Here is a 19,755-nt window from a genome sequence, read left to right on the forward strand (position 1 = left end):
AACATCATCTGACCGAGGACCGAACAAACTGCTACCTGGGCACGGGTCTGAGAAAAACCAACAACTGACTAATACACAACCAGCCAGATCTATAGCTTAAAGGTTCGAGTCTGCAGCTTATAGAAGGCCCTATACCAAGAGCAAAAGCTACTCCCCACCCCTGAAGATCTACAGGATCTCATACATAGAGATCTATTCTCTCATCCAAATCAGCATGGGGCAAACTCAGGCCAGGTTAATACCTCTCTCAGCGTTCCTGCGTAGATGAGGGGGTGGCACTGCCGCACCGCTACACTGAACGGGAAGGAGGACCTTACCCGGGTAACAAGATAGATCCGAGACCTCGAGGGACACTGCGGAGCATGGGGAGCTTATGAATGGTGATATAACCGCAGTGATTCAGAGGTCAGCACTGCCAAAGCCTGGCACTGCATGGAGCCACCAGACCCACGGAGACTGCAGACACTGCAAAACACACGTGAAGCTGACAGTGTTTTCCAAGCAGTGGCTTCCATAGCCATAGAAGGACCACATCGAAGCAGAAACATCCAGATAAGCGGCACGGCCTGCAGCTGTCATGCGGGGGGAGCACCGTTCACCTCAGCATGCTAGTTAACCCTTCCGCACTGAAGCCCCTACGACACAACCGCGACCCCGATTCTGCTTTCCTGCAGCCAAGGGAACCTAGAACCGCTGGACCAGTGATCCATGTCGGCTTGCAGAGCGCTGCATAGCGCAGATCACTCGTGTAATGCAGGGCTCTGAAATAAAAATGATTAATGTAAACTCAGATAATCACGTGATCGGCAATCACCATCATCCCAAGCGTTTGCCCGGAACTAGCAGACCCGATTAATCCATATGAAGATGCGCCAAAAATAACTGCTATCAAGGACACCAGATCTGACTCCACTGCCCAGCACAGCACATATGCGTGTGTGTAACAGATTGAGCGTTTGCAGTAACGAGACCAGGGACAACCCTCATATTCTCCAGTGAGAAGTGGAACCACAAGTGAAGCTAATTCATAGTTTACAACCATCCCAAGCTTATGTTATGTGGGCTCCGCCATCAGCTCACAGGCCATGCCCTCATCATCTTTCCAGAAACAGTCAGATAAGACAGTGGATATGAATAATCAGATTATCAGTGGATAATCAGGTCATTTTTAACTCTGAGGCCTCCGATATCTTTGCTCGAACCCATTGATTGAGGTACGCATCAGAGCAACCTGGTCAATTCCAGACCATGTTAATCACACACTGACTAACACAAAATCAACACACCACTTTACTAGTGGGGAACGAATAATTGAACAGTTAAAATGTGCCGCATGGTTCAAAACTCTCAATACCGCTTGTCAAATTGCCTAAGCAGGGCCAAGACCACCCATGACAGACCGTAAAACGAAAACTCGTTTGTTTCCTCGCCAGCAAAAAGCCGGAAGCTGAAACACAGAAAGTGATGGTACCTGGGGTTCCCGCGGAGAGCGGCGTGGTGCAGCGCATTGAAGCCATTGTTGTTGGTGATGGTGACATCAGCGCCCGCCTCCAGCAGGACCGACAGCATGTCATCCCTCTTCTTGCTGATGGCGTCGTGGAGCGGCGTGTCTCCTTCAGAATCCTGAGGAGGGCAGCACCGAGTCAGGAACCCAGGGTACCCCTCGTCACTTCCCCTTCCTGCCATATGCCCAAACGAGCGGGAACCCCGTTTCCCTGAATACGACTGCTATGCGACAATGGAATTCCTGGCTCTCCTGTGCTCATCCTCTGAATCCGGTAGCACCGTGGCACAGAGCCACTGCGCCAGGCCCGTCATAAGACAATGATGCCCACACAGGACTGCCAGGGGTTCTCTTCCAGTCCAGCCTCCCCTGCAGCCTTAATACTGATTACTGAACCACCATCAATGCAACATGGCAGCAAAAAATGATAAACAGGATGGAAATACTACAGCTTGGTTCTTAAGGATTTGGACAGCGACACAATTTTCATAATTCTGGCTTTGTATACCACCACAGTGGATTTCAAAGGAGACAAAGATGTGGATTGAAAAGTAGATTTTCACTTTTAATTCAAGGGGTTTAACAAAAATATTGTATCGAGTCGTTTCGAAGTTACAGCCATTTGCATACAAAGTCCATTTTTAGGGGCTCAACTGAAACCGGGCCATTGACTGGCTGTCTCATGACCAAGTGTAGGCCGCTTAATTGTTAATAAAATTACGAGCAAAGATGTAAACAGTATGAACTTTCAATTTGCATTTGGAAGCTGCTGCTGTGACCTCTCAGCATTAGGACCAAAGGACAGTCAATGCCATTAAAGCAGCCCAGAGAGAGCAGAAACGTAGCGGGTGCTCAAATCAAAAGCTGTTGCATTCTTAAAAGGAACGCACTTTAGCGTGGACAGTCAAGGGAAGACTTCACGAAAGTAAATTAAAATAGAGGGCTCGCTACAAAACAGGGCTTGCAGCGATTAATCGGCGTGGTCGATGGCGGCAACGCTGAAAATCCGTCAACATCAGCATTTTAAAATCGATGCGTCTTTTATTTGAATGAAATTAACCATTATGACATCAAAAATGCTTCAATTGATTATGACAAAGTTTTTAAATCACTACGTAATTATGGTAGTAGTTTAAATTAACACAAAACAAAAAGGTAGATTTACACCTGATGGCTTACCGCAGCGGCACGAGTGCTACAAACAAGCACCTGGAAAAACACAGGTGCTGTTCCGAAACTGCAGGAATAAGCAAAACCTCCATTAAGTGTTGTCCATCATGTTTATTACCATTAGTATAGAGATCTTTTTTATATAGCTTTTGTTTGTTTACTAATGGGTATATTTAGTAGCTAACTTTATGACTGTCTGCCTGCTACCTTCGAATCTCCATTGAATAAGTGTTTGAGAAAAGGTCTGGGCTAAAATCTGGGCTTATTCTACGTGGATTGACGGTGCCAATGTGCGTGTTCATGCGCATTGGACTTGCTGGGGCGAGCGTTCTCGTAAACTAAAACAAAACGAAAAAAACGGACACTAGATAAATGAAAATAATCACTGAAAGAAAATTGAAAGCTATATTTAATAAAAAAAAACCTTTAAAATCAGAAAAAGTGACACCACACCACCACCTTTTTACCTTCTTTATCCACAATATTTCCCCTTTTCAAAGACGTTGTGGTAGCTGTGCCGTCCCCTTCGCCGCCACCTTTCAGTGCACATCTCTTCCATGATTTACCAGAAAAGCAGCGAGTGGCGTGCTCCGCTAGCAGAGTTTAATAAGCATAAAGATACGCAGAATTTTTACAGATTACGAACTTCCGGGCGTCACAATACGCATCTCATTAGTATTTTATGCATACTACTAATTTGCTTATCGAATTGTGGGTGAAAATAATGTTCAAATAGTGCTGAAAAGCTGGCGTCCATTATCTGAAGCCCTGCATTAACATAAAGCTTGTTGCCAAAATAACATTAAATGGTCTATTTAATTTTATGGAAGAAAATGAATCGTTCGGATTATATTTTACCGATTGGTCAATTTAGACGACGGATTAATCCACAGAAAAATACTCATTAACGGCAGCTCTACTACAAAGTGCAAAACACTGGTAAGCCTCAAGAATATGAAGGCCAGATTAAAACTTTCCCAAAAAACACCTCAAAATGCTAGTCCAGGTCCGTCAGGAAATTCTTTGCACATATGAAATGAATATGAAGGGAAGGAACAGCTTGTGATCAAAAGCATACCGCATCATGTATAAAACATGGTAGAGGCAGTGTTATGACATGACATGGCATGTATGGCTGCCAGAGGTGGGACACTAGTGTTTACTGGTACGACTGCAGACAGAAGCACCAGGATGAATTCTAGCGTATTATGCTAGACTATCTGCTCACATTCGGCAAATGCCGCAATACTGATAGGACGACGATGGCCACCTAAAACAGGAAACGAAAGCAACCCAAGAGCTCCACATGGCAAAGAAGTTTAATATTCTTCAGTGGCACAATCTATAATCTGACCAAAGCCATATCAAGCATGTACTCCACTAGCTGAAGACAAAACTGAAGAAAGACAGACCAACAACCAAGCAGCAACTGAAGACAGATGCAGTAAAGGGCTGGCAAGGCATGACTAGGGAGGAAAACCAGCATTTGGTGGTGTGCAGGGATTCCAGACTTCTGGGCGCCATTGACTACAAAGGATTTTCAACCAAGTATTAAAAATAATTATTATAGTTATGATATTGTTAGTTTGTCCAATTACTTTTGAACCCCTGAGAATAGGAAGGATTATATATCCTTCTTCTCCAGGAGAAGGACCAAGAACCGACGATGTGGCTGCAATTCCTAAACAGCTGATGTGATATTTTTGTTAAACCCCTTGAATTAAAAGTCCACACCACAATCTCAGCTCGATTGCTTAACTTCAGATTCATTGTGGTGATGCAGAGCAAAAATTATGAAAATGGTGTCATTGTCCAAATAATTAAAAACATTCAAGAGCTTGACATCACGACTACTCGGTAGGGCTGCCATCGGCCAGACAAAAGCATGTGGACCAAACAATCAAATGAGGAACGGTACATCGACGAACCAAAACGGCAACGCGCCATGTTACTACTGTGACAGACATCCTGTATTAGAGAGAGCCAGGTAAGAACATCAATACCTGCCAAACGAATCCAGCTAGTTCAAAAAGGGGATGGAGATCTCAACAAGCCTTGGGAGCAAAACCCCGTGTTTTTTTTAAATGGAGTGACATCTCAACTTCTGCATCAACCTAAGCTGGAGCTCCAGTCTGACGTAGCACCACACTCATGATCTGGACAATCACAGAGAGAAGCCAAGAGACCATGGGGGCATGGAGAAGCAGCGACCCACCTGGAGGCTTGGGTGGCAGCCCAGGTCCAGCAGCGTTTTAACCACCTGCAGGTGGCCCTTGTTGACGGCGATGTGCAGCGGAGTCTGACGCCGCTTGTTGCGGGCATTCAGGTCGGCGCCTCCCCGCTGGAGGACCTCGATGACGGAGCCCTCGTCCCCAAAGGCTGCGTGGTGCACGGCGCGGTCACCATCCTTATCCTGGAGAAGGACCAGAACCGACGACGTGCATGAAAACCTAACCGCCATGACACGCCGAAGGACAGAGGGGAACTGGACACCAGTCATCTTGGACTGAAAAGATAGCAACATAAATGCTACCTGGAGTAAAATCATCCAAACTGCTTTATTTCATTCTAATCTTCTAGTGTTTAGTTATATTTTATTTTTTTTCTACATTTAAAATTTTCATTTGGCATCCAGTTTATTTAGGGTCCAAGCAGCATTAACTGCAGGAGCCCTATTGTTTTCAGTGTGGTTTTATTCATTTTTACAGACAAATTTGTTTATTTTTCATATATTTTATCTGCAGTTCACGTTTTAGTTATTTTATTTCTAGGCATAGACTGAAAGTTGAGGAGCTATGTGTTGGATCTTCAGAGAATCTGACATGAACAGTACACGTTACTTACCAATGTCCTCAAAATGGGAAAAAAACCTGTTCCAGGTATTAACGTTACTTCATTGCTTCAGCTAAATACCATTTTAAAATGGTAGCGGAAAGTATTTGACATTCGTTTTTATTGCAGTTTTGTTTAATATTTATAGTTTTCGTTGAGTTTGATTTATTGGAGTATTTTTGCTTATTATCAGGGACTGACAACTGCAACAATCGATTGTGGTAACAGTGTAAATGCGTAATTATTTTATGTGCATGTGCACTGATATGACAAGAAAACAAATGCATTTTAATCTTTATATGCTACCTCTACTTCATTTGCGGTACAGAGGTTAAAAACCAAGGTATTTTCTTGTCACAAATGCGCGTAAAATGAGTACGCATTCACACTGTTACAAACAATCGATTGTCGCACATATCATTTTTAAGGTGAATGCATACATGTGTACCAGTTATGTCCATCCCTGCTTAGCTAATCGCGTGCTCACTAACAGGCTGCCCTAGGCCAGCTTCCTGCCCAGGTCACACGGCAGACGCGGCAGCTCGGCCGGACTTCCGCCGCTGCGCCTTTAAAGAGCCCCCTCACCTTTAATTGAATCAATATCTAACAATATTGTCTGGCGTTCCCTTACTTGTGTTCTGAATTATGCATGATGGGGGCTAAACAAACAGCGCATTAGCATAGCTCTCGCCAGATTTTCAAAGGAGGTGGGGTGGGTGGGGGTTGTTGATCCGGTGGGAGAATGGGTGAGATCAAAACCTGTGGAGGACTGGTGCGGAAATGTGGCGGGGGTGGGGGGGTAGGTTCATACCTCAGCCTCCAGGTCCACGCTGTATTTCAGTAGAAGCTTCAGGACATCCACGTGACCGTTCTGGCTGGCAGCCTGCATAGCTGTATGGCCAGCACACTGCCCATTCACCTAAGGGGGGGGGGATATTCATGAACCTTGTAGCAAAGGGACGGTTACGCAAAGGTAAGTGGGGGCCAGCAGATGGGGGATGGTGGTTTAGACTGTAACAGATGGGAAGCCACATCAGAGCAGGGTCAAACGTGATTGGCACGGCTGATCGCTAACCTTAGTCACACGAACACTAACCTGTACTCATACCCCCCCAACCCCACCCCGACAGGAAGCAGAGCACAGCCACTTCAGACGGCGACGTAATCCGGGGCGATCGCGCCGGATCGTTAAAATGTGAGCAGTCTCTCTTGGCACGGGTGTGTTTACCCCGCGTTCTGTAAGATTTCCGCTGTGCACCGTGACATTTTCAACTGCCCTCTTGCTTTCCGTTAGCAACGTTAGCCGCGTCCCTGAGCAGCTGAGCACACCACCGAGGTGCAGAATCACTCTCAGGACGAGGCGTGCAAAGGTCACCGCGCATTAGCAGTGTGCGCACACAGTGGGGGGGGGGGCAGAATATGGTAAATGAGCAGTCTGACCTCCCCCCACCTTCATTTCATCAGACTCACCCATCACAAACTCGACAGGGACACCCAGTACGCCCCTGCCCCCGCGGCCTTAACACGCCACAGCTCTCTCGACGCATGCCGCGAGGTGGGGGGGGGGGCGGATTTTTCATTTAAATTTTATTCGTTTCACTGCTGATTTTATCTCGAGACGTGCAGAGGATAAGCACACACTTTCTGTAAAGCAGGCCGGCCCAAAACACCTCGGCCTGTTCTGCTCTGCCCCCCTCCCCCGACTGGCATAATGGTGGTTGTGAAAAGGCCTGCGAACCCATGCCTTAATGATATTTATTTAAGCTATTTTACTTCTAAATCAGCAACTCGGCCACCCACGTTGGAACAGGATCTCAAGGGTAGCTCCAAACCAGCATAAACCTCATCAACCCCACCCTACCCATCCCTGCCCCTCGCTGTCTCATGGAAAGAACGGTGCCTGGCCATCATCACCACAGTCACGGCTTCTCCCCGATTCCCCATGACCATGGTATTGCTTAATAAGGCCTTGTTTGAACACGGCGGCTGAATGAACAGCGGTGGGGCGGGGGGGGGGGGGGCAGATTCAATTCAACAGGGGCTTGATGCAAGGTATAAACAGCAGCAAATGGTGAACAATCTACTGGTCTGGGAAACACACCCAGGTTCGCGGTCTCTCTGTCGCAGAGAGGTTAATCCCAATACGGAGGCCGGGAATGATTTAATAATCATAATCGGAGGAATGGAAAGCAATTACCAAACCTCCAAAGAGTTGGTATTCCTGAAAGTCAAAGAGCACTGAAGGTCAGAATCAGGTAATCAACAGCAGTTTGTGCCTTCGGGGACCCGCAAGTCATGTACAGTAAGTCAACACATACTATACTCTGTTCACCATTTCAAACCTTTCATACATCACCGCCGGCGACTCGAAGGCAAGCCTGACCGGTGACGACAGCCCCTCGCTCGCACGTACTCCATCATTAGGACCTTTTGTTTATATTCTGCGATTTTTATGCTCCTTGCGGACAGCACAGTGCAAATCATGGTGTGTGGCATCCAAAGGGTTGGGGCAAGGGATGGGACCGAGGAACTCTGCCAAATGTGACCGAGCGCTGGGCTGTCAACCTGCCCTTGTAATGCTCGCGGCCCAGTGCCAGCAGGGACGCCGCGTCAAAGAGCGCCGGCCGGTGACAGCACCGCCGGAGCGGGAGAGAGACGAAGGGCGGGTGGGGAGGCAGGGCTCGAGTCCGGACCCCACCAAGGGCGGCACAGGAAGGAGCCCCAGGGGGCCGGGTCAGCGATGGGGGGCCGCGCCAAACGGCAGGACACTCTCGTGAGCGATAAGACAGACGGCCCAGTCCTGCGATTGATACAGGTAGGCGCTGATGGTGTGCCCGTCAAACGAGAGTCCCTCCCCACACTAAGGGGGGAGATCAGGCTCTCATAAAAGCTGTTAGGTACCATTTCTAAATATTCAGTTTTCCGGGTGTCTACTATGTTAACCAACAACGAACACGGCGGTCCACCCATCAGGGGCGCCAAGGCTCGGCATCAGACACTCACATCCACGTCAGGCCTCCTCATGATGTCCTCCACCTTGGTCAGGTCTCCGTTGGCCGCTGCCTTCACAAGTTCCTCGTTGATGTCGCCTGACTCTTGGGTCTCGAATAGCTTCTTCAGCAGCAGCGACAAGCGCTCTGGGGCGAGCAGAAGAGAAAGTCAACTGACATGGCCATCCTAGATCCTCCTCCCCCCAAGGGTCCCCCTAATGTAAAGAACCCCTCCTTCCAATTTGAAGACGCCCCTACGAACCTCCGGAGGAGTTGCTGACAGCTGAACCAGCAGGGGCCACTTTGGTGACGGCGGCAGGATTGTATGTCCAAGACGTCCCACACACCTCCACCTTCAGGTCGTTGTCGGAGTAGATCTGCTGGACGCGACCCACCTTGCCCAGGGTCTGTGGTGAGAACAGAGGCCAGCCAGGGCGGTCAGCGGCCTGTACCGGGGCAGCTGGTGATCTGGCCGGGCACGTCTCGAAGCACAACATGCTAAAAGCATTGTAAAGCAGCTTGAAGTAAGAGCGACTGATCTGTGTTACTTTTGCATGTTTTATCAAGGGAAAAAGACCCATTTTCAAGCAGAGAATCTACCCTGGAAAGAGGACAACTGTCTGGTTGTGGAGAGACGGCTAGCAGTCAGAGTTAAACAGAGCCTGGCCTCCTTAAGAAAAACCTTTCAAAAGGAAAAATGGATAAATACATACTCTACGCAGTCATTTCCTGAGACAATACTCAACTGGGTTCAGTCACACTGGGTCCTTATACTAGATCTCACCACTACACTGAAGCAAAGCTCTTCAACAGAAGCAGCCACTTCCATTTGCCCATGAAGCACGCTCTCAAAGCCCAAAAAGGGTCTCATTCAAAGTCAACAGCAAAAGAATTGGCTCCCTAAAATAATTAAAACCCAGGGAAAGTGCTTGGTTGGACATTCAGCTTATTGTAGCCCTTTCTCAGAGTATGCATTGCCCATAGACTGAAGTCATACCATTAGTTTGGCTTTATGTTTAGGGCATTATTGATTTCAGCACAGTATTAGATTCACTCTGAATGAGGATAAAGTATTGATCGCTTTCCAGGAAATGAAATCAGTGACAGATGTTGTTCTCTGAGGTGCCAGGTGGGGGCGCCAGAGAGTTGGTGATGGAATACTGTGCATAACGTTTCCATCACACTACTGGAGATGCGCTCGAACCCACTCACCGGAAGCATGGCCTCGGCCCACTCCCCGTGGCCCCTCTGGAGCAGCTTGATGCGGTCGATGTCGTAGCAGATCTGCACCAGGTCGCCCACCATGAACTGGGAGCTGCCGCCCTCGGCCCCCACTGCCGACTCGCCACTGCGCACCACATTGGCCTTCGTCAGCACAGCCGGATTGAACGTCCACCTATAGGTGCACATGAGGCCCACGGACACGGTAAGATACATTGGGGTGGTTAGTCCTTTCTGAAGTCCCACTCAAAAAGTCACTTTGGGGTAGGGCTGCACCATTAACCACAAAAAACTGCAAATCTCATTTCGAAATTACAACGCTTCCTCTGCACTGGATTACATCAGCTGGATCAAAACAAGCGCTCCTACTTTTCCCCAGAGATTCAAGAATCCAATAATTCTGCATTCTCTTTAAAGGGTGCTTTTCAACCACACCAGCTATCTTACTTTTGGTACTTCAAGAGAGCACCAAAACTACAGTACTTCAAGGTGTTGGTTTTCTAGTGGCGTAAAAAAAAAAACTGTACGAGCACTGAATGACAGTGTGAGGCAGGGTATTTTGTTCTGAATTCGAACAATGGCTGAAGTACGTTATACGGCTGGCCGATGTGTGATATTAACACCAACGTCACATGTTGTGCAGTGCAGGTATTACCTTGCCAGTCAGGTTTTTTCTTATTATAGTGCAGGGAATTTAACTTTTACTCTGTCATAGGGGAAAAAATTATCAAGTTTTGCTATTTAAATTATTCCTCTTCAGGAATATCTAGCATATGTTGAAAAATCAGTTTCAAGTTTACCTCTGCAGCTTTTGCATGAACGCTCATGCGTTCTCCAAAACAACCATAACCATCTTAATCCTTGCCATTTAAAATGACCCCTAAACCAATTTGAGAAATTTATTACAACAAAGTCACATTGCAATACCTAGAATTTTCTCAATACCATGCTGTTCTAGTATATTATATAAAACTACTTTCTTTATGCTCTCCTGATCTCTGGTTCTTAAACAACCAGTGAGTAGTCAGATCATAGCTGGCTAACTACTTCAGCACCTAAATAAGGAATGTGTGTGTTTCATAATTAGTGCAATGACCGTTTATGGCCATCAGGGGGCAGATGCGTGGCTTGAGTAGTGAAACACCACCACCGATGATGCAACCAGGGTTAACTCATATTACCAAAATGATATATTTTTTTTTAAGATGCTCCCGACTTGCCACAAGTTAAGTAAAAGCTGGTGCTCCATCACCAGACCTGAACCTTACAGAAGTGACTGAAGTAAAAAAGCCACAAAGTTTGGTTCCCAGCCTGGGGTCTTCGGGTTAAGCAAGCGGAGCTTCCGGTACTTTCTCTGCAGACCACCGCACCAGCTGGCCTTGGAGGGGCTGCCCACAGAGAGTGACAGGCCTCTGCAGGACAAAGGCACCCCGCTGAGCGAACGACAGACTGGCAGCGGGACCTTCGCGCCCCCATTGTTTGGGGCTGGGGGGGGCTGTCCTTTAAGTAACACTTTAGCGCAAAGTTTCTCTAACGAGAGGGGGGGGTGGTTGGCGGGCAGCAGACGTCCATGTGGCTTTGAAGCCAGCTGCCGCGTGGACCCCAGGGGATGCTGATGGATGGTCTAATTCAAAGGAGCGCTGGCGGAACAGCAGCCCACTGCCGACCTCATGGCAGACTCGGCCCCCGAAATGCCGGCATGGAGGCCGCACGACGACCTCACGCCAGCTGCGAGACCAGAGGTCAACAGAGGACACGTGCGTGTGCTTGCTCAGAAGTGCCGGGTGCGGGTTAATGTTTACTTAAATGGTTCTGGTGAGGTCTACGTGCTAAACCTTGACAAGAAGGTCCAATGTCTTGTAACCAAGGTTGCAAGTTCGTAAACTCTCAGTATTGGAGGTAAGATGCGCTTGGGGAAAGGGATTGATTGACATCTTTACCTGCTCCATACTGTCCTCTTTTCAAAGGATAAACATGAGGGGTGTCATTCTACTCCTCACCAGCAGAGGGCCGAACTGAGCACAGAAACCGCAGTGTCCTTTACAGAACTTTTCTGAACAATGCAAACCAAGGCCCTCATTACCACACTCAGTCAATCACAAGTAGAGGGGAAAGTCTCACCGGTTTCCGCTTGGGTACTGCACCACGATGTCGTGGTCCTCGTCGATGCCGCAGACGGTGCCGGTGGTAGTGAGGGTCTCGAACATGCCGTCAGTCCAGCCGCCGTGGCCATGCTGCAGCGACTGCACGATCTCTAGGTCCAGGTCAATGTTGACTAGGTCGCTGATCTGCAGCCCACCTGGGTTCCGGTTACCGTTTTGCTCACCTGGTGGGGTGAGAGCAAAGGCCCCCATCAGTCAATGTGTGTGAACGTGACTGACGATGGAAGTGAAGCCTTTTACAATCGGGGGTGAAGGAGCTACCGAGGCCCACAGGTGGAGGAAGCCCTCATAGAAAAGGCAGAATATCTGTATTTTAATGACGAGCACATGGTAGGCTGACAGAGGAGAACTTCACGTCTGATGTTTCTCAGAGACGTGGGCTCAATGGTGCTCAACGATACCCATCTGGAACATGCTGCGGCCCAATGGCAGAAATAAACACTGAAAAATGGTTCCAGGCAAGTGTACACCTTCCCATAATGCCTCAGGCATAACTGTGACCTCTTTAAAATATCGAGTAATGCGTTTCGGGTCAGTGATGCAGTACATGGTGCAATAGAGGCAAAAAAATCTTTATTCTCACCCATCTAACAAACCCACCACTTACACCATTAACTTAATTACCTTAAGCTCAATGACTTTTAAATATCAAGTTCTATACTTGGCTAAATACACATATTATGTATAACCTCCAGTGAAACCGTACATCCACACTAAAATACGATAATTAAACATTTCCGCTGTCAGGAGCTGACCTCTAGTGGCTGACCTGTGCTACTGCACTGAGCATCCCAGTGAAGCAAGCTAAAGTTGCTCTCACTAACGCCACAATGGTTTCGTTATGGGCACAGATTCGCTTTTAAAATGCATGACATTGGAGACAGATGACAGTGCCTATACTCACCCAGAACAGGGCAGTGGTCTCTGTAAAAAGTCCCCCCTTTGGCATCCTGAACACATTTCAAGTCCGACTGGGGAGGGAGAAACAGAGGGCAAAGTGTGAACAGGTGTGGGGCCCATATCAGATGGGCTGTGCAGGAGATTAAAAACCTGCAGGGTCACCTGTCCCATCCCAGGGACACCCTGATTGGAGGGGAGGCCGGCGGTGATGCCGCAGGCTTCCTGCTCGTTAACTCTGGCTAACGTCGGCTTTCGTCCGACGGCCCACAGTGGCATAACCGGTGCCCTGCGCTCACACCCGCCATGTTAATCATCTACCCAATAACAATGCCCTCGTGCCAGGAGATACCCGATCAGAGCCTCCGGCAGCACGCTGAATAGCCACATTTCAAAAGAAGCCAGCTCTCTCATCCACCAATCAGAGCGGAGCACGCGTGCCCGTGCCCCGCCCCCTACGACCTCCTTGGCTGCTTCCCCTTTGTGTGGCGGAGGCTGAGAGCAGATGTCCTTTGTTATGCGCGGGAGGCCCTGGATTCCCCAGGCCGCCTCATCCAGCTGCTTGCACACTCTCTCCACGAGGCGGTCACAAAGGGCCCCACACCGGCAAGAAAGGTCTGCTCTTTCACAAGAGACAAAGGCCTGCGGTCCACCCCACCCCCACCCACCCCGGCGTGGGCCTCCTCACCATGCCCTCGAAGCCCACTCTGTAGAGGTTCTTTGCTCCATTGTCCCACAGGACGTATGCGGCGCTGTGCGGGCTGGCAGCACTCCAGTCCTGGATCTCTGTTACCTGTGCGGAAGAGGCGGGGGCTCAGATATTGACACAAACCACTCCAGGCCTGCACTTCCATTTCGGGGGCTCAGGGAGGAAGCTGCAAACATCTCCTGCCTTCAGCATAGCGTTCATACAGATATTTACCCTGCTGTGAAATCCGTGCACCTTTTCCAATGTGCAATGCATAGCAAACGACACGACTGACTCACCTTCACCACATTTATTTACACAAGTTTATTTCACATTTCTTTTCCTACTTTGTCTTTTAATTTAATTGCATACCTCTTGCCACCACTGCCACGAAAAAGTCTTTGTACTTTTTTGTACGGTGAATAAAAGGATTCGGATTCCCATTTAATATTTAAAAATGATACAAAAATATTTCTGTGCACATCATCACTTACAGAAATATTACACCAGCATCCAAAAAAAAAAAAAAAAAAAACACAAGACTTGTGGCCTTTGACAGTTTACAACCACAGGTATGAGTTCCTACTGAAGATGCTGGATTACAAAACACTCCAATAGACAGGAATAAGGAAATGTCAGTTGCCATGCCAAAACCTAGCCTGTGGTTTTACATAACCAGCGAGACCAGCAGAGGACTACTGACTGAAAAACACGTGATGTGACTCTCCAGTCATACATGCTGATAATAATCATTCCAAGCCATTGTGTCCCTGCTGACCGAGTTTCAAGCAACACAATATGCAGATAAAACAGGGCAGCTTGAAAAACGCCTTTCTTGACGTTCATAAACCACAAGGGATGAAACGAGACAAAGGATCAAATCGTAGCCTTTGTTCAGCGAAAGACTGGGTGGCGTTTATGCACAGCACATCGCTGCCAGCCATCCCGCACCACGGCACACTTACTTTGCCCCTTCTCCCATTGCCGCCATCTTGGTCTTCCCACTGCCAATCCACACCTCTCACCACGCGGCCTCCCGCGAAGATACCTCGCGCTGTGATCTTCTTGGACTTCCGCCTGGACTCCAGCAGAACCCTGTTGAAACACAGGAACCCCAAAAGGATTCAGGTTTAGCAAGAGAGCGCCATCTTCCAAAGTGGCATTCCGGATTCCCAAATAAAGGATGAGCAATAGGCAAGAAAGTTTCAAACAAAAGCAAAGAGCATGGCGTCTACAAAGACAGGCTCAGTACAAGATACAGCTGTAGAAAGAGATTAAATATATGCAGGTTGGGATAAAACTGCAGACTAGGCGTCGATAACAATGGCAATGTCTGCCTCTTCATTCAAAAACATCTGCATCCAGGTGTGAACATCCATGCACAGCATGACAAGTTTGGCCGTTTCATTGCATTTATGCCTTGACCCATTGCCAACATCACAGAGCAACTGGAATTGAAAGGATGACAACAATGACTGATGGAAGCGTGTGATTTGGGAGGTGGATCCTCAGTGACTAACCTCTCCATCAGTCAACCAAGCCCATCTCCTCCACTCCGGAGATGCTACTCTCTCTCTCTCTCCCCTTCTCCATTTTCTATCATAGTACGAAACCTTAAAAGAGGAGATCAAAGGATCACAGTCCCTAGCTGGAACTGCTGCCAAATTAACTGCTGCCGAGCCAAAGGCTACATTTCTCAATGGTGGCATGGAGAGATGATTCACCTAAACATGCATTTATGTGACAGACATGGGCACAGACAAGGAGAGCAATATGAAGCAACCTGGACGGACAGACAGAGGAACTAGTAAGCCCTTTTCAGAATGTGTGGAATACAGCCCAGATTCCACTTCCAATTCACCCATAATGTCTTTAGACCGCTTTCATCACTATACTCTGGGAACTGGGCAAGAGGGGAATCTTACAGGAAACGTTTGGAAAGTCTATTATTAATCAGGCCCACTGGGTATTTCAGGATTTCATCTATCCGTAATAATAAAAAGGTGTTGGAAATAGCAATGCAGTAGGAGCATTTCATGACAGTGGTGAACAGCGAGTTTGGGATTCTGCCCGGACCAGTGCGTGTACGGACCACACTAGAGCTTCTGCTGCATTTCCCACACATCTGCTAGGGAAGGCGACCCATTTCCCACAAAGTTTGAAACCAGCCAAGAGTATCTGGCAGCAGCTCGGGGAAACGGAACTTTTCGATGGAAAGGACGCCGGCTTCTCAAAAGTTACGCTAGCATCTGCAGCTGTGCATGGGCAGCGCCAAAAGCGAGGAGGTTCGAGGCAGCTGTGCATGGGGAGAGCCAGAAGCGAGGAGGTTCGAGGCAGCTGTGAATGGGGAGAGCCAGAAGCGAGGAGGTTCGAGGCAGCTGTGCATGGGGAGCGCCAAAAGCGAGGAGGTTCGAGGCAGCTGTGCATGGGGAGCGCCAGAAGCGAGGAGGTTCGAGGCAGCTGTGCATGGGGAGCGCCAGAAGCGAGGAGGTTCGAGGCAGCTGTGCATGGGGAGCGCCAAAAGCGAGGAGGTTCGAGGCAGCTGTGCATGGGGAGCGCCAAAAGCGAGGAGGTTCGAGGCAGCTGTGCATGGGGAGCGCCAAAAGCGAGGAGGTTCGAGGCAGCTGTGCATGGGGAGCGCCAGAAGCGAGGAGGTTCGAGGCAGCTGTACATGGGGAGCACCAGAAGCGAGGAGGTTCAAGACAACGAAACCCTGCGCTGCTTTCAGGCTCACATTCCGCAGAGACCTAGTTCCTGGTACAGGGACACACACTGCATTGAACACTGGACTCCGCAGAAGGGAGCAGGGCAGTTCAAATTTATTGGAGAGATTCCTTGGAGTAACACTTCCGAACAAATGATTCACGGGGAAAAAAAAAAAAAAAAAAAAAAAAAAACTTATGCTGTTGTTCCCTCCATAACCCCCTGAAACCCATGCGGCAAACAGGGCAGCTGGGTCTGCTTCTGATACCCCCGGCCCCCAGGCAGGCACACTGGGCGATGAAATACCCTCAGAGGCCATTATACAGGGGCTCGTGTGGGCTGCTCTTTGTCATCCCACAAAGACCCACGGCCCACAAAGACCCACGGCCACAGCCGGCGTGAGGTGACCAGCTGCTGCTCTGGTCTATTGTCACCAGGGAGGGTCGGTTTTTTATTTTATGCCGAGGGAGGGGGGATTTGCAGTTCAACACCACGACAGCCCAGGCTTCCACAGGGCTATGGATGATTTCACACTTACGCTGTAGCATTAACGGTGTTGTGCAAACAGAAAGCTGACGGATGGATCCTTCTATATTTACATGTAAACAGCAGAAGTCCAGGTCAGTGCGGGAAGTCCGGCATAAACACCAATGTGAGGCCTGCATTCCGTAACCGGCGTCCTTCTCCGCTTCTGTTCAAAGTCTTAACAGCCAGGTTTATCACTCTCCCTTTTCACTCCCAAATCACTGCTGTCCCATCACTCTTGCCGATAAACAACATTAATCAAACCTTACTATTAAACACACTCAGATTCATATTGAGCATGTCCCTGATGCACATTCTGTCACAACAGCTCTGGAAAAAAAGTACACTACAAAAAAAAAAAAAAAAAAAAAAAAAAAAAAGTTATTTTCGGTCAATTGACAAAACAGGAAATAGCAATAACAATGACCATTTTCACAGTGTCCAACATGCTTAGGTTCACACAGGAGAAACACCCCAGCAGGGCATAACGAGCAAGTGAGAACACGCAGCATTGGAGGAGGGCCTTTGAAAGGATGCCTCTAGATCTGAGTGAATCCACATCACACAGATAACACAGCTGTTGTACTAGAATCATCAGATCCAAGACTCAAACTGGTATTAATATGAACCGTGATCAGAGGTGGGTGATTCAGGTCCAGACCAAGATTTTGTTACAACCAACCAGTTTAAATAAAAAGCGTCAGTCACAGATTACTCAAGGGGTTGGTTGAAGCAAAATCTTGGTCTGGATTTTTACTCCCTGGAACTGAACTACCCACCACTGACCATGATGAAATACTGATTAAGCATGTAAAGAAATTGCAGCAATGTCCTAAGGACAGTACACAGTCAGCTCTGTCGCAGTCTACTGGTTCATGTCTACAGTTACAGAAAAGCCCCAGTCCAAGCACTCTGAAATACATCCTCTTCCCACCAATTAACAGAAGCCCAGGACCACCAAGTCTCTCCCCGGAGTCACACGCAGTTCAATCCGCCTGAGTCTACTGCCCCCACAGAGAGATTCAGATAATACAGGCTCGGGGGGGGGGGGGGGGGTGCTACACTTCAGAGAAGACAGAGCGCCAGCCTCGTTGTTACGCAATGCGACCGGCACTGGGGCAGGAAATGGCCTCTTCTCCACGGAATTACGCACTCCGCCAAACAGCTAGAGGCCACCAGACACAGGCAGGATGTTGCCTGGCGACAGCGACCGGCCTCTCCACAGCCGCAGGGAGGGCGGGACCCGTCTCGCCAGCCCAGTCACACGCCTCCCATCATAACCCATAATCCCCTAATCCGAGTACACCGAGGCGTGGCCATTATAGCCCAAAACCGGGTCTACAGACAAAACAGGACCAGGAAAAACAGAGACAGCCAAATAGGTTCCGGTCTTAATTACTAAAGCATCTCTGTGGTTCCTGCAGGCAGTCATAACCACTCCTGGAGTACTGGGCATTCTTGTTTTCCAAGCTGATAGGGGATTAACACACATCCGTGATTCCACAGTGACCCAGAACGACAAAGGATTAAGGGCAGTGCCAACGTATAACGGCACTGCCGGACTCAGAAGCAGAGCGGTGGGGGCATCAGACTGACCTCTCGCTTCCCGGCGTTGTGATGCGGTAGAACCTGTGGCGAAGGTGGTGCTTGTCCCCATGGTAACAGGTGGTGCACAGGTCGTAGTTGGTGCACTCTGCACACTTCCAGCGGATGCCGATGATTGGCTGCTGGCGGCAGGTGTCACACATGGTCCCGTCGTGCTTGATACCTGAGGTGGGAAATGGGTCGTGGGGGAGGGGGGTGGGGGAGGCAGAAGGGTCAGAGCATTGCATGCCCATCAAAAAACATGAGGTGAGGTCCAGGGGGGGCGGGCGGGTGGTACACAGTGAAGCTAATGAGAAAGAAACAGAAATTTTCATAGATCCAGCATGACTGGTATTTGCCATGTACCTCTATTTTTAGGCCCTGTCCTTATCTCCTTCACTTGTTTCAAAACATTTAGTCCAGCATTTACCAGTCCCCAGAAGCGCCAGTCTGCATTTTTCCTGCACCGGGGGGGGGAGGAAAAAGGCTGCAAGCCGCCTTTTTGAATTCAGGACCTGCCCAGAGAAAATCTGAAAATCTCGTGTGTGTGCACCCACTTATTTTTTATGTGTACTTTTCTGGGCCAAAATTGGCCCCTCGCATTACACTTTTGGCAGTAAAAGCTCAGCGGCGGGTGAAAACAGCTGCTTTAATGGCAGGGAGAGTTGAATATTAGGCAAAGCAGAACTACTACTGTACCTTTCGCTAATTACACAGTAGCAGAGAAGCATAACATTTCTTTGCAATGTGCAAATACTACTCTACTCATGAACGAGTTACGCTGCGAACGGCCATCCGTAACTTGAAATGTTTGCAAGTCGTTATTTAACATCATTTTAAGGATACACGCAAATGCAAAGATGTTGGGAGTATGTACTCTATGCACTAGTCGCACACATTAAAAATGATGTCGCGGACAGGAAACAGGAGCCCAAGGAACACAATTTGGACTTGCAGTCCTCTTTGTTCCTATGTCTGAAAGTTAGTAAGTAGAGGAGCATCTGTACTTCAGAGGTGAGAGAGATTCAAACATCTGGACAGGAGAAATATGACAGAAACTGAGGAGTGAAGCAAAAATGCACAAACCGACCACTGCGTTACTTAATTTAGACGATAGCAAAGGGCCACCGTTGGCTAGGCTGACAGCATCGCATTTTTGCACGAGTAAAGACAAGCTGAAGCAGGTGAGCAGGGCGCGCCTTAAAGGGCCAGGCCACAAAAATCCAGCACCACAGTAACGTCAGCATGGACGAGGGGGATTCTGTGTCAAGGTGAAAGGGATGACAGGCAGCGACCAGCCGAGTCATGCAAAACACCACAATTTCGATAAAAGCATATCTGCGAAACTTCCAATCTCAGCGTTAATATTGCCAATAGGTAAGACAACTGAGGAAAGGAGGAACCCAGGTTAAAAAAATTAACTAAAAAAATATTACACCGGATTTGTTCAGGACCGTGGTAAGAGACTGGAACTCTTCT

General features: G+C 48.4%; 1 protein-coding gene across 6 annotated transcripts in view; it reads right to left on the reverse strand.

The window, feature by feature from the left end:
- mib1 (MIB E3 ubiquitin protein ligase 1) overlaps positions 1–19,755 on the reverse strand; it is a 56,528-nt gene that overhangs the window by 33,772 nt on the left and 3,001 nt on the right. For all 6 annotated transcript variants that reach the window (XM_049010140.1, XM_049010139.1, XM_049010141.1 and 3 more), the window contains 11 exons: positions 18,289–18,460; positions 14,430–14,559; positions 13,465–13,569; positions 12,784–12,850; positions 11,839–12,043; positions 9,709–9,892; positions 8,759–8,903; positions 8,510–8,643; positions 6,318–6,425; positions 4,890–5,087; positions 1,472–1,623 (listed from right to left, as the gene is read on the reverse strand). In XM_049010140.1, coding sequence (XP_048866097.1) covers positions 1,472–1,623; positions 4,890–5,087; positions 6,318–6,425; positions 8,510–8,643; positions 8,759–8,903; positions 9,709–9,892; positions 11,839–12,043; positions 12,784–12,850; positions 13,465–13,569; positions 14,430–14,559; positions 18,289–18,460 — 1,600 coding nt within the window. The remainder of the gene's footprint in view (positions 1–1,471; positions 1,624–4,889; positions 5,088–6,317; positions 6,426–8,509; positions 8,644–8,758; positions 8,904–9,708; positions 9,893–11,838; positions 12,044–12,783; positions 12,851–13,464; positions 13,570–14,429; positions 14,560–18,288; positions 18,461–19,755) is intronic.

Source organism: Brienomyrus brachyistius, chromosome 4 (assembly GCF_023856365.1).
Source record: "Brienomyrus brachyistius isolate T26 chromosome 4, BBRACH_0.4, whole genome shotgun sequence".
In the NCBI taxonomy this organism is placed as follows: domain Eukaryota; kingdom Metazoa; phylum Chordata; class Actinopteri; order Osteoglossiformes; family Mormyridae; genus Brienomyrus; species Brienomyrus brachyistius.